Source organism: Bubalus bubalis, chromosome 8, assembly GCF_019923935.1.
Source record: "Bubalus bubalis isolate 160015118507 breed Murrah chromosome 8, NDDB_SH_1, whole genome shotgun sequence".
Taxonomy (NCBI): Eukaryota; Metazoa; Chordata; class Mammalia; order Artiodactyla; family Bovidae; genus Bubalus; species Bubalus bubalis.
In genome coordinates, this window is record NC_059164.1 from 31246485 (window position 1) to 31261051 (window position 14567).

Sequence of the window (14567 nt, forward strand, 5' to 3'; positions counted from 1 at the left end):
CCACTGGATAAACAGAATTCACACTGAAGATGAATGGTCAACAAGACTAAGCTATATTCTGTTTCTGCTACATGCATCTGACTTGCTTTTCATAGTGCATTCTCTTCTAAATCCTCATTCTTGACTTTTTTGTTATCATAAATAGGAGTTGCCCAAGTGCTAGAGTTGTGAAGGTTGAATAAATGTAGTAAGAAAGGCTGGAGCCTATGAGGCTGGAGCCTTAAGACACTGTACCAACCCTTCAAGAGGTAGCCAAAATAAAATCTGGAAGATATGTAAGAATCTAGTGCATACAATATATTCAAGTAGTCTTTTCTTGTTTTGGTAATTTACTGCTATACAATATTTCTGAAAAAATGGTTTCTATTTTATCGCTGGGTATACATCTTATTTCGTTAAATGCATTTATGGACACATATGCAAATCTTCTCTTTCACATGTACATATATACAAATACAATTAAGCATTAAAACTTCAATATTTCACATTTTTAACTAAGAGACCTATATTTTTTCCCCCTAGTTCCCAATATGTCCACCTAAATAGAAAGAAGCAACAGTGGAAAAGGAATTAAAATTCATCCTTGTATTTCCTGTAGTGGTAGTTTTTGAGCAATTATGGCCACAATGGATCCATACAATCTGGTTCATCGCCTCTGTGCCTATTTTCACCTATTAGTGCCCAAACAAAAAACTGACCTCTAGGGTAACATGGTGATATCTAATTAAATGACTTTCTATTTGTAATCTAGTCAAACTGTAGCATAAATTTCACTGAAGAAACTGATGTATGTTTAGACCCTATATTTTAAACAATAGCAGAATTTGCCTTGATAATGGCAAACATATTTCCACTTTTTTGTGCCTTCCTAAAGGACATTCAGGAATTTATCACACTACTTTAAAAAAAGAAAAGATTGAAAATGATCATTGGTTAAGTTGGAGAATTCCATCATCTTTTTTTTTTTTTGGACATACAGCCTTCTAGATTCCCTGCGTAGGAACAATGGTGACTGCTATCAACTTTCTATTTCATAGTGAATCATGGCACTTTTGCATTTTCTCTATAGATATCATAGAGACAACTGGAACTATCAAATATACTAAAGGAGCTACCATTTTCATTGCAGTTTGTAGGAAGAAGAAAACAGAGAGTGGATTTTGTTTTACACCAATACATATGCTTGCTTGGGGCAAAGAAGCAGCTTTTTGTTTCCCATTCTCTGGTTAACTTCTAGGTAGGAGGAGGGTTATAAAAAGAACAAGAAATCAAATAAAAAATAAGGTATGAGAGAAAGTAGAGTGATGGAAAGCACTGAGAAGGTCATGGTAAACAGAATTAACTTCCAGTAGAATTTTTAAAGAATAAAATGAAGCAGTCAAGAACGAATACTAAAACAAATAATCTTGCAAGAAAATTAACTTCCAGAATATAGAAATATCTAGAGTTGGATCAATACCATAGGATTCTTTACTAAGACTTTCAGAAGAAAATGTTTAAGTCCCTATATTATAATTGTTCTATTCTAGTATAGAAGTATACCTGCTGAAGAGTTCAAAAATCAAGAACATTAAGGAATATTTGCAAGCAGTTGTGAATAGAAACCCAAAATGTATTAATAATTGAAACATGTATTTCCTACCATCCTATTGTGTTGAAATAAAATTTAAAGCCAATTCAACATTTAAATAAATTTTCATCCATACATGTAACATAAGGGGCTCTATTTTCTTATTGACTGCCATTCACGGATAGTAAATGAAAAGTTAAAGGTCAACAGCTCTTTCTTCCATGCCACTATAATATTATTTACTAAATTTAGAAGCTATAGCACCTTAAATACAGAGAAGAAGGGGACAGTACTAACAATCCTCTAAGCTGAAGAGTGTTTTAATTCTTACCATGTCTTTTCCACCTGTGACCTCTTATTGACATGCTGGTTACTGCATTTCTTGATATTCTAGAGGAAGTTGGTGTGATCTCAACTTGAATACACCTTGTACCCTCCTTACTAGATCTCATGGCACCGTGAGGCAACGAAGCTTGTATTGCATTAGCAACCTAAGAAGGAAAAATATAGTTTAAGACTGTCATTGAATAGATGTATTATTATACTCAGATAAAACAAGATGCTAAATTTTAATAGGTTTTTAAAAAGAATAACTCCTCCAAGATATATCATGATACATAAATCCTCTAAATTAAGGAGTAAGAACAAAATTCACAGTTAAAAATGTATGTGATGAAATTTAAAATTCCAAAATATTAAATTATATTTCCTAATGCTAATTAATAAATGCAGCTCTAGCATGTTAATGAAAGCATTCTTACATATATGAAAAGAACTATCAGGCTAAGAAGTTAGCTTAATGAAAATTTCAAATTATATATACCTTTTTCAAGTATAAAAGTTCTCTATTACAACAGAAGCATGAATCATTGAGTATTAATAATGTATTAATGCACTACAAATGGCTTCTTAATTTATAGTTTTAAGCTGAGAAATTTTAAATTATGAAATTTACATAAGTAAGTGAGGCACCTACCAGCAATGGCTCTGGATATAATTCTAGCTGGGCTCTGTATATAATATCATCCAATGCTTTTTGAGCTAGATCCCATTCTCCATTGTAACTATAAAATTAAGTAAAGTATAATTATTTTAAATTAATTCTATATGAATTAAGATATAATAAGAAACTTTATCTTTAATGAGGAAAATAATTGATCATATTAGCACACTTCTTAGCATTCTACCCTCATTAAAAATATTTTCTTAATCTTTGAATTCCTTTCAATTGTATCTGAAAGTCTATTAACAGAAAATTTTATAGATGTACATTTCTTCTCTAAAGAACATGTCTATTTATAGAACATGTACCCAAAAAGCTAGGCATTTCAAAGCATTTCATGCTTTCAAAACAAGTCAGAGCATAATAAATTATATACCTTGGAATAATGTTCAGAACACTTTATGGTCAAATTACTCTGTAACTCCCACAGTTTTTAATGAAAATCTACAACTACTGTGGCTTGCAGAATCCTAAGTAGTTACTTCTTTGCATTCACATAGTCAATTAGAAGTGTATATGATATATGCTACATGTATCACAGAGATATTAGGGGGAAATGTGTGTGCGGATTAATTTTCAGATATGGTGAAACCATTCCTAAAAATTGGCTCAATGATGGAATGGACAGGGAAATAATGGCTTTCTCATATGATAACAAAATAAGAGTGTGAATTACATCAAGAGTACAAGTGAGGCCTAAAAAATGGAAGGAGCATTGCTCTCACCCTAAACACAAGATAAAGCCAAGTAATCTAAAAAATCATAACTTCTCATGAATGCAACAAGGAGCTATGGTCACAGGGCAACCAAGTAGCCCAACACTCAACAGCAGTCAAGTAACCCTGAGGAGAGTCAGGCCACAAATGCAGGTGGGTAAGAGAAATCCAGCTAAACTTTTCAACAAATTCCTAAAAGCCAGGTGTGGGCCAGACAAGAATACAGAAACTCTGGAAGTAGATACAAGGGGATTCATACCCACTCATTAGCTCTTCTCCAAAAATCACATTTAGGCACTCATAAGAAAAGCTAAGCACAAAGCAGGGAACCAGAGAACGCTGCTCTTGGCGGTGTAGGCCTGAAGGAAAAGAATGGCCACCACAGTTGAAAAGGCACCAAGGGCCAGCCAGACCCTTTCAGTAGAACAAAAGTTTAAAGCCTTTAGGGAAGACCAGCAAACCATTTCACCCCAAAGGCAGAGGCAAAGACCAACTCTGGCTGTGAAGGGGAGAAAAAGAAAAAAACTCTACCTGCAAGGGAGAGTCAGGACCATTGAGGATCTCCTACCCTGATAAGCAAGGACTTAGGGCCTGCTTAGAAATGAGACTAGACCAAAACACCAGAAAATACCACTTCCTCCACCCCACCACCCCGAACCAGGCTAGTACATATCTAGAAACATGCAACAGAACTCTGCTGCTAAAGGAGAGGCAAGAACATGGAGAGAGACCCTCTCTGAGGTACAGACACACCGGGAAAGCTGAAAGGATAGAGCAAGAATATTGAGGAGAAACTCTCCAGCTCTAAGTACCAGGTAACATAAAAGGAATCTGAAGTAGATGGTACGATATAGGTAACCATGCTGCTGCTGCTGCTGCTAAGCAACAATGAAATCCAGTCCCAGCTCACTCCTGTCTATAATAACTCTACTAATATACTAGAAAAGAGGCATATCCATTTCTAGGCATAAATAATATTTACCTCAGTCTCTACTGTCCTACTCGTGAACAAAATGATGGTCAAATATTACAAAGCACACAAAAAGCCAAAAGCAAAACAACCCACTATCAAGAGACAAAGAACAACAGAACCGAATTTAAATGCTACAGTTACTGGGGGAAATAAAATAACTAAGATTAATATATTAAAGTCTCTAGTGGAAAAGAGGGGCAACATGCATGAATAGATGGATAGTTTAGCAGAGAGAGGAACTATAAGAAAAAGCCAAATGAAAAGGCTAGAAATAAAGAATGTGCTCAGTGGGCTTATTAGTAGATTTAACACAGTCAAGGAAAGAATCGAGGAACATGAAGACATATCAACAGAAATTACTCAATCAGAAACACAGCCAAAAAGAGAAAAAGTAAAATAGATCAGAACATCCAAGAGCTTTGGAACAATATTACTGGTCTAACACAAGTCAACAAAATTTTTCCTAAAGGGCCAGATAATAAATGTTTTAGGTTCGTGGGGTCAACTCTGTCACTGTAACACAAAAGCAGCCACAGACAATACATAAACGAATGTCACTGCATTTCAGTAAAACTTTTTTTTTTTAAAGGGAGCAGATCAGATTTGGTCCAAAGATCATAAATTCTTCCTTCAGTTACGAAGCTCATAACCAGGACTTCCCTGACAGTCCAGTGGTTAAGACTCCATGCTTCCCCAGCACAGGGGATGTGGGTTAGATTCCTGGTCAGGGCACTAAGGTTCCACAAGCTGTGTCGTGTGGCCAAACGGAAAAAAAAAAAAAAAGGAAGAAGTTTATAATCTACTGGGGAAAATTAGGGTATCAAGTGAATATAATATATATAGTAAGAGAATTATAAAGTAAAAGATCAGGTTCAAGGAAAAGTATTAACACCTAAAGCAACAAATAAGATATCATTGATTTTAAAAATTAGCAGCATATTCATAATAAATTTTGTGATAAAAGAGACTTTAAGATGTCAATAATTAAAATTTTAAATAATTAAAATTTTCTGGAAATGGAAAAAAGATATTCATTAGGGAAAATAATTAAAATTTCTGGAAATGGAAAAAAGATATTCATTAGGGAAAAATGCTATTTGGAAATTACAGCAAAAAAAAAGTAATGACGAAAGAAATTGTGAGTGTATTTAGGTATCAATAATTTTCATTCTGTCCTTTAATTAAAGACAACAAAGTGCTTTAGTTGGTTACAAATTCTTTAGAATATTAAAAGATTTATTTTAAATAATAAAACTTATTAGGATATTGATTCATATTTTCACAAAAATATGCTGATTATTGAGATTATAACACAGTAACAATAAAATAAGACTATAGTTTTCCAAAGAGATTAAAGGTTAACTTTGTATATGAAATAAACTTACAAGGCAAAATAAATTCCTGTTAACATTTGCACCATGAATCCTGAAGAAACTGGTACCCTGCTACTTATACCTTTGTATTTCCTTACATGCTGCCGAGGATATCCACAAACACAGATTCTAGAAAGACCAAAATAAATATATTTGCAAAATTAGTAAAAATATAGATAATATATTTTTTAACATCTGTAAGTTAACAATGTACAAGGTATGCTCTCATTACAAACCAAATAGCAATGAAACAAGGAATCTTTCAAAACAGAACATTTGTCTAGAACATTTTCCTGAGGAAGTAAGACTAGAAAAAAGTGTAGAAAGCTAGGGGTATGTTAAAATATAAGTGAACTAGATTCTCAGAGTTAGTTCACTAATTCTGTTCAATCATTATTATTGATCTTATTATTAATGATTTTTGGTTATCATAAAAAACATGAAACTCAGTGCTATTCAGCATGAATAGATCAGTGATAAGATCCTCTATTCCTGACAAAGTTCTTGACACAAACTGCAGGCTCCAAAAAATTATTCTAAAATTATACTCAAACTTCATATAGTACATCTTAATAAATTTCAGATGGACTGAAATTTGTTAAAATACCATAAATAAAACATAAAATACTAGTTTTCACATGTCTAAACATGACACCAAAGGTAGAATCTTACAGACCAATAGATTTTACTAACATTTTTGAAAGAATCTACAATAAGCATTAGTCTTTAGTAAAGAATACTTAAAGAGTATTTAGTTTAGTATATACGCAGCCACCTCAAAGTCTAACCCTGGGGACAGAGAATAATATGAAATAAACATGTTTTGAAAGTCAATTTAAATGACAGGGAAAAATTATAAACACATGTATCCTATCCCATTTTGTAACAAACAAGTAGGTGAAAGGCATGTATCACTGTAAAATAATCATATACAAGGACACAGAGTTTTCTATTTTCTTCTCTATATTTATATGTATTTTCTAATTCTATAATCCACATACACTGCTTTTAAATAAACACTAAGCTTCTATCTCTAATAAAATTGGAAACCAGTTGTTTTCTCATAATATGGTGTGACTGATACAACACAGCCCTCACTTTTTTTTTTTTTTTGCTTTATTATCTGATTTAATATTTACTTTATTATTCTTTCTTGAGATATAGCCATATTATTTTAAAGATATACCATAAAATGTTTGGGTATTTGTATATATGGCATACTGATCACATAATAAGTCTAGTTAACATCCATCACACACAGTTACAAATTTTTTCCTGTGGTAAGAACTTTTAAGATTTATTCTCTTTGCAACTTTTAAATATGCAGTACAGTATTAACTATAGTCACTATGATGTATATTACATCCCCGGACTTACTTATTTCAAAACTATAAGTTTGTACATTTTCACTCCCTTTACTCATTTTTGCCCACCTCTCAACACCACCCCATCACCTCTGTCAACCACCAGCACAACCTTCACTTAATACAGTACTAGAAAACAGCCTGTAATTTACCCCTCCACCCAATTACTACTTGGAACTTAATATTCCGTCTACTCAATAAATCTAAGCCTTCACTTAAACATGTCCAAGTATACTACAGACAACTTCAAAAAATGCCCCCTTGAGGATATCATTTATTCAAAGCAACTTTAAAGAATAAATATAAATTCATTTGATATTGACAGGATCTTAAAATTCTTTAGAACCAAGTGTAAGAGGGAACAGGGATACTTAAAAATGGAATGTTTCCTTTCCCTCAAAATTTGTATGTTGAGGCCCTAATTCCCCAATATGATGGTTTTGAACGTGGGACACCCTGAGAGTAACTAGGTCATGAGGGTGGGGACCATTACTGGATTAGTGACCTTATAAAAAGACTGAGAGAGGCCAGAGAATGCTCAGCCATGTGAAGGTGGTCGGTCACCTGTAAAGTAGGAACAGGGTCTTTGCCTGGAACCAAATCTGGCATCTTCACCTTGGATTTCCCAGCCTCCAGAACTATTGTTTAAGCCACTCAATCTACAGTATTTTGTTATAGCAGCCTGAGATAAGCTCAGAAAAATCAACTCTACATGAAATAAAACAACTCAAATTTTGTTTTATATTATAAAAACAGATATGCAGATGACACCACCCTTATGGGAGAAAGTGAAGAGGAACTAAAAAGCCTATTTTTTTTTTTAAAGCCTCTTGATGAAAGTGAAAGTGGAGAGTGAAAACGTTGGCTTAAAGCTCAACATTCAGAAAACGAACATCATGGCATCTGGTCCCATCACTTCATGGGAAATAGATGGGGAAACAGTGGAAACGGTGTCAGACTTTCTTTTTTTGGGCTCCAAAATCACTGCAGATGGTGACTGCAGCCATGAAATTAAAAGACACTTACTCCTTGGAAGGAAAGTTATGACCAACCTAGATAGCATATTCAAAAGCAGAGACATTACTTTGCCAACAAAGGTCCGTCTAATCAACGCTATGGTTTTTCCAGTGGTCATGTATGGATGTGAGAGTTGGACTGTGAAGAAAGCTGAGCGCCGAAGAATTGATGCTTTTGAACTGTGGTGTTGGAAAAGACTCTTGAGAGTCCCTTGGACTGCAAGGAGATCCAACCAGTCCATTCTGAAGGAGATCAGCCCTGGGATTTCTTTGGAGGGAATGATGCTGAAGCTGAAACTCCAGTACTTTGGCCACCTCATGCAAAGAGTTGACTCATTGGAAAAGACTCTGATGCTGGGAGGGATTGGGGGCAGGAGGAGAAGGGGATGACAGAGGATGAGATGGCTGGAGGGTATCACTGACTCGATGGACGTGAGTCTGAGTGAACTCCGGGAGTTGGTGATGGACAGGGAGGTCTAGCGTGCTGCGATTCATGGGGTCGCGAAGAGTCGGACACGACTGAGCGACTGAACTGAACTGAACTGATATGCAAATTAGAAAAGAGACTCCTCCTACTCTTATTACCTAAAAAAGCAAACTTAGAACAATTTCTTCTTACACTTTACTCCTTTATGATAGGGATGGTAGTAAATAACTGAGAACCACTATGTGAAAGATAAGATTTCTCAATTCATTTATTCATTCAATAAATACTTATTAAGGATTTATATTGTGTCAGACACTAGGGATATAGATAAAATATATAGTTCCCACAGGGATTCATAATCGAATGAAAAAGACTGTAGTAAACAAATATTTTCAATGACTAAGTGACAGAGGTAGAAAAAGGAAAGAGAAGTAAATGCTAGTGGAAGAAGTAGAGGGTCAGAGAAAGCTTTCCAGAAAGAGATTTCTTTGAACTACGTGTACTTAGTTGCTCAGTCACTTCCAACTCTTTGCAACCCCATGGACTGCAGCCTGCCAGGCTCCTCTGTCCATGGGGATTCTCCAGGCAAGAATACTGGACTGGTTGCCATGCCCTCCTCCAGGGGATCTTCCCAACTCAGGGACTGAACCCAAGTCTCCCAGTGCAGGCAGATTCTTTATCATCTGAGCCACCAGGGAAGCCCCTTGAAGAAAAAGCGGTATTTGGATTTCCCAGGAGAGAATACTGAAGTGGGTTGCCATTTCCTTCTCCAGGGGATCTTCCCAACCCAGGGACTGGACCCATGTCTCTGGCATTGGAGGCAGATTCTTTACCACTGAGCCACCAGGGAAGCCCTAGGTGAAAATATAGTAAAGGGCAAAACCAGAGAAAGATGAAACACTGTGATACTGAGGAGACTGGTAGAATTTTAGTAGGAATAGAATGCTAGGACACTAAAAAGTAAGAAAAGCTAGCTGGTTAGGAGTCAGAGCATTTTATAACTTGCTGCGCTTTATCATGAAGGCAATGGGAAGCAACTAAGATTTTTGTTTTGTTGTTTTAAGCAAGGGTTTGACATGATCAGATTGGTCTTTTGCTATCACCCAGGCTATCTTGGGAGACTAGAGAGGAGAGTGTCAAAATACCCCATGAGTGGGAGGAAGGGAGCCTGAACTAAAGAAGTAATTGTGGGGAGAAGGAGAATCGGTGGGACTGGACTCACATCAATTAAGTATCAACAGGGATTGAGAAGGAAAGAATAAGAGAAATGTGTAATTAATTAGCCCTACATTTAGTTTGGATAGCTGACTGGCTGTCAGCCATTAAATCAATTTGGACAAATATCACATACTGTTTGGGAAAATGCTAAACTTCAGATATATTTATTTTTAGGTATATGATACAGGTGTCACTTTTGTCTGTCATGTTCTCTCCTCCACCTCCAGTATCTTCCATTAATAATCCCTTTTCCCTCTTACCTTTAGGAACTAGTCCTCCCCTATAAAATCAAGTATAGCCATGTGATTATGGTGAGGCTGCCAATAACACTGCCTGTGACAAGAGATCGCTACTCTAAGATCTATCGTTCCCTTCTTCCTTCTAACAACGTATATAAAGGCACACACCCCTCCGCACTCCCCAACCAGTTTTAGCTAGAACAACGGCTACCTGATGGAGCCCATATTCTCTAGCCTTCCTAGCATGATAGCCTTCCTAGCATAAGTCTGATCATGTGACTAGTTCTAGACAGTGGTTTGCTAACTGAAGTGGTGCGACTTCTGGGTTGTACCCTTAAAAAGCAGCTGCTTGCCTTCCACTCTCTCCCTCCTTTCAGGATAGAAGGCAGATGTAATAGCAGTGAGCCATCACCATACAGACAAGAGGGACACTGGAGAGAATGTAGAATCCCAAGAAAGAAGGAGCATGAACACTTTAGAAACAGAGCCAATCTGCCCTCAGACCATCTATTAGCTTGGGATTTTATGTGAAAGAAAGTGAATAGCTACTTTAAGTTACCGTTATTTCTGTTAAAACAGTCAAACCAATATTTAAACTGATACATATTCTTCCAACAATACTGCTACACAACTTGGCCCTAGAAGGGTTTACTCAAGCCTCAGACAGCAAGATCAGAAGCTTGGGCTGGACTGTTTTTCACAGTGAACCTGGGAGAGACGTTCTTTTTTCTGAGTTCACTAAAGGTAGACAATGTCAGTTTTTAGCTGCCTGTAGTCACTGCTCTTACCACACAAAAGAAGCCTATCGTCAGAAAAAAAAAAAATGTACAATGCCAACAGATGATAACCTAACATCATTTGAGCCTCTGAATCTAGTTGACCCTGAGGTCAGTTCTATCTCTGCTTTTCCCAAGTTGTTGTCATTCAGTCCCCCAGTTGGGTCTGACTCATTGTGATCTCATGGACAGCAGCATGCCAGGCCTCCCTGTCCCTCACCATCTCCCAAAGTTTGCCCAAGTTCATGTCCATTGCATTGGTGATGCCATCCAGCCATCTCATCCTCTGATGCCCTCTTCTCCTTCTGCCCTCAATGTTTCCCAGCATCAGGGTCTTTTCCAATATGTCAGCTGTTCTCATCAGATGACCAAAATACTGAAGCTTCTTCAGCTTCAGCATCAGTCCTTCCAACAAATATTCAGGGTTGATTTCCCTTAAGATTGACTGGTTTGATCTCCCTGCTGTCCAAGGGATTTTCAGAAATCTTCTCTAAGTACTAGGAGCCAAAAACTTTCCCGATGATATAATGCAGTTTTATGCAGATATCAGTCAGTTACAAGAGAAAGAATTCTAACTTTCATAAGGTATTTATGGAACATTTTAATGAAGATGTTTACTGAATCAGATACATAGGTTTAGAAAACGGGGAAAAGTATATGGTTTAGAAAAGAAAATATGGTCAAAATCATTTACTGTTATTATTACACAGTTATTTTTTTTTTTTTTTTTTTAAAAACAACCTTGCCTTGGCTCTAGGATGGTCAACCAACTGTTAAATTTACTTCAGGTAAGAACTAGAGATCCAGATCTCTCAATTCAGGCAAGATATAGGAATCTAGGCCTTCTCATTTTCTCTACTAGCTACCTAAGGAGATAAGCAGTCATGTATTAGAGGGTTTATTTACTTCTTTATTCAGAAATGCAGACAGTTAAGTGTCTTAGTCCGTTTGGGCTGCTGTAACAAAATACAACAGACTGAGTGGCTTATGAACAACAGAAATTTATTTTTCATAGTTCTGGAGGCTAAAGTCACAATCAGGGTGCCAGCATGGTTGGGTAAGGGCCCTCTTCAAGGCTGCAGACTTCTTGCCATATCCTCACATGACAGAAGGTGGGGGGAGATCTGTGGTATCTCTTGGCTAAGAATATTAACACCATTCATGAGGGATCCTCATGAATGACTGAGGTACCTCTCAAAGGCCCAACCTCCTAGTACCATCACATTGGACATTAAGCTTCCAACATAAGAATCTGAGGGTGGATGGGAACACAAACATTCAGATCATAGCCATTAGGGGTTTTGGTTTGTTTTTCAGCTGATAGTTTTTAATAGCTACTAAAACTTTACCCCTACTGTTGCAAGTGACTTCAAGAATTTTTCGTTTATCAATGAAAGATTAAAAAAAAATTAAAACTGAATTATTTCCTTTAATTGTAACTGTACTTATCGGATCACAAATCTCAAGTGGAAGAGATCATCTTTCATTCATTTACTGAACAAATAGTTACTAAGTTTTACTGTATGCCAGGCCTTTCTCTTGAACTCTGAGCAGACAGCAGTGAAAAAAATCAAAGTTCCTGACGTCATGACGTCATCCCAGCAGTTGACAGGCTATGCCAAATGAACAAACAAGGTAATAACAGTGTTATAAGCACTAAAAGGAAATAAACTGGGGTGGGTAGGAAAATGCTACTATATAGAAAAGATGATAATGGAAGACAACTCCAAGGAGATGACATTGAGCGACATCCAAAATAATCTAGTCCTAACAGCTGCAGCATTAACTGATAATGGCATCTCTTTACCTTCTCTTCTCCGTTCTTTTTTTTTTAATACCTAAGAATTCTGATTTACTCTTCAGTACTCTGATTGCTCTTCAAAGATATTCTTTCTGCCTAGATTGTATTTTATTTTCACTGAATTTACATAAGATATATCACAAAGCAAAAACCAACAATAAAGCTACATGTCACATGAATGCTTGACTCTTCTATGCATTAGAGGGTTATCCTGAAGTTATGTGATTCCCCTTTACAAATTCAAAACATAAGAACTCAACCTTACAAAAGAACAGTTGAGTGACCTAACCCCTACTGCAGTATTAAACTTACTCTGCGGTCACATATGGGCTTCCCTGGTGGTTCAGTGGTAAAGAATCGACCTGCCAATGCAGGAGATGCAAGTTTGATCCCTAGATCAGGAAGATTCCCTGGAGAAGGAAATGGCAGCCACCTCCAGTATTCTTGCCTGGAAAATCCCATGGACAGAGGAGCCTGGTGGGCTACAGTCCACGGGGTTGCAAAAGAGTTGAACACAACTGAATGACTAAACAACAACAACATGGTCACATATAGATACCTCCCAAATTCATAAACCATGATAAAATTAAATTCCTTTTGGAAGGCATATTTTGTCAACATATTTTGGGGAGAAGATCTAAGGATCAATTTGTCAGTGAGGGAAATTACTGCCATGACTCTCATTCTCTGTTGAGAGACACTACTATCTCATTCTTAGACTGAAAGAAAACTTGTGAGATTGTTGTCAACATACTGAATTACAAACCACAAAATGATTATAAAGTCAAATTCCAGTGGGACTGACTGGAGAGACTATTTATTTAGAACTTAAAGTAGGAAAAAAAAATAGATTAACTACCATCATTAGATCATCAGACCAATGAGTAGAAACTAGTTAGAAAAAAAGGGAAACAATAATTTTTCTATTTTTTTAACTTGAGAAATATTTAAAATTCTGTCCAGTTCTATTCCATATCTACTTGGATAAAACATAGACTATGACATAAAACTAACCAATTTCAAAACTTCTTCCTTTTCTGATCTGCTTTTTAAATAGTGAGAGTGGAGGTGAAGAGAAGGCCAGGAGAGCAGAAAAGTGGAAGAATAAGGGAGAAAAGAGAAAATGGAAGAATTATCTATATAGCAATAAGCATTTTTCTTTTCTCATGCTCTTTGAAATTAGCAGCCTTGTAAAGGCTGCATGGCACCCTACTCCAGTACTCTTGCCTGGAAAATCCCATGGATGGAGGAGCCTGGTAGGCTGCAGTTCATGGGGTCGCTAAGAGTTGGACACAACTGAGCGAATTCAGTTTCACTTTTCACTTTCATGCACTGGAGAAGGAAATGGCAACCCACTCCAGTGTTCTTGCCTGCAGAATCCCAGGGTAGGGGAGCCTGGTGGGCTGCCATCTATGGGGTCGCACAGAGTCGGACATAACTGAAGCAACTTAGCAGCAGCAGCAGCAGCAGCAAAGGCTGCATCTTCTCTCCTTTTCCTAAAGAGAATACCATATACAAAACTAGTACTAAAGTTGTTGGAGGAAAAATTATTTCAAATCGGTTGTAAAGGAAGGATGAAGAAGATTTATAAAGGCAGAAAGGTTTACAAATTAAATAATAAGCAGTGAAAAGTCAACTGTAGGTTCCTTCAACAAGGAATGACCTAGTATAAGGTATGCTCTAGAACGAATGTTAACTTCAAACAGGTGGGAAAAAAGAAAGCACGTCTGTGCATCTATAATGAAAAAGTGTGTTCATCACTGGGGCACAATACATAATAGCTGTCCTTAACTGAATGATGACAAAGTGGTATACACTGTGCTAGGAGCCTGTCCTCCCCCTCTCTCTTTTTATTAGTCACAAAAATTAATCCACAGGATGGTTTCTTTGCACAAAGGTGTCCTTAATAGACATAAAACAAGAACAAATCTATTAGGTGATGAGAAGGCTGACTTAGAAATGAGGACTGTTCATACAGGAAAAAACACACAGATCAAGAATCCCTAGCAGTACATATTCAAGTTACTCAGTGAGGTGACTCACCAAGTGAATAAAATCAGGACAGTTGCTTAGACAATGGGGGAGAATTTA

At 36.6% G+C, this 14567-nt stretch overlaps 1 protein-coding gene across 6 annotated transcripts in view; it reads right to left on the reverse strand.

Moving 5' to 3' along the window:
• Positions 1 to 14567, reverse strand: part of FAM126A (family with sequence similarity 126 member A) — an 85536-nt gene that overhangs the window by 18993 nt on the left and 51976 nt on the right. For all 6 annotated transcript variants that reach the window (XM_025290964.3, XM_025290965.3, XM_025290959.3 and 3 more), the window contains 3 exons: positions 5648 to 5764; positions 2547 to 2634; positions 1902 to 2061 (listed from right to left, as the gene is read on the reverse strand). In XM_025290964.3, coding sequence (XP_025146749.1) covers positions 1902 to 2061; positions 2547 to 2634; positions 5648 to 5764 — 365 coding nt within the window. The remainder of the gene's footprint in view (positions 1 to 1901; positions 2062 to 2546; positions 2635 to 5647; positions 5765 to 14567) is intronic.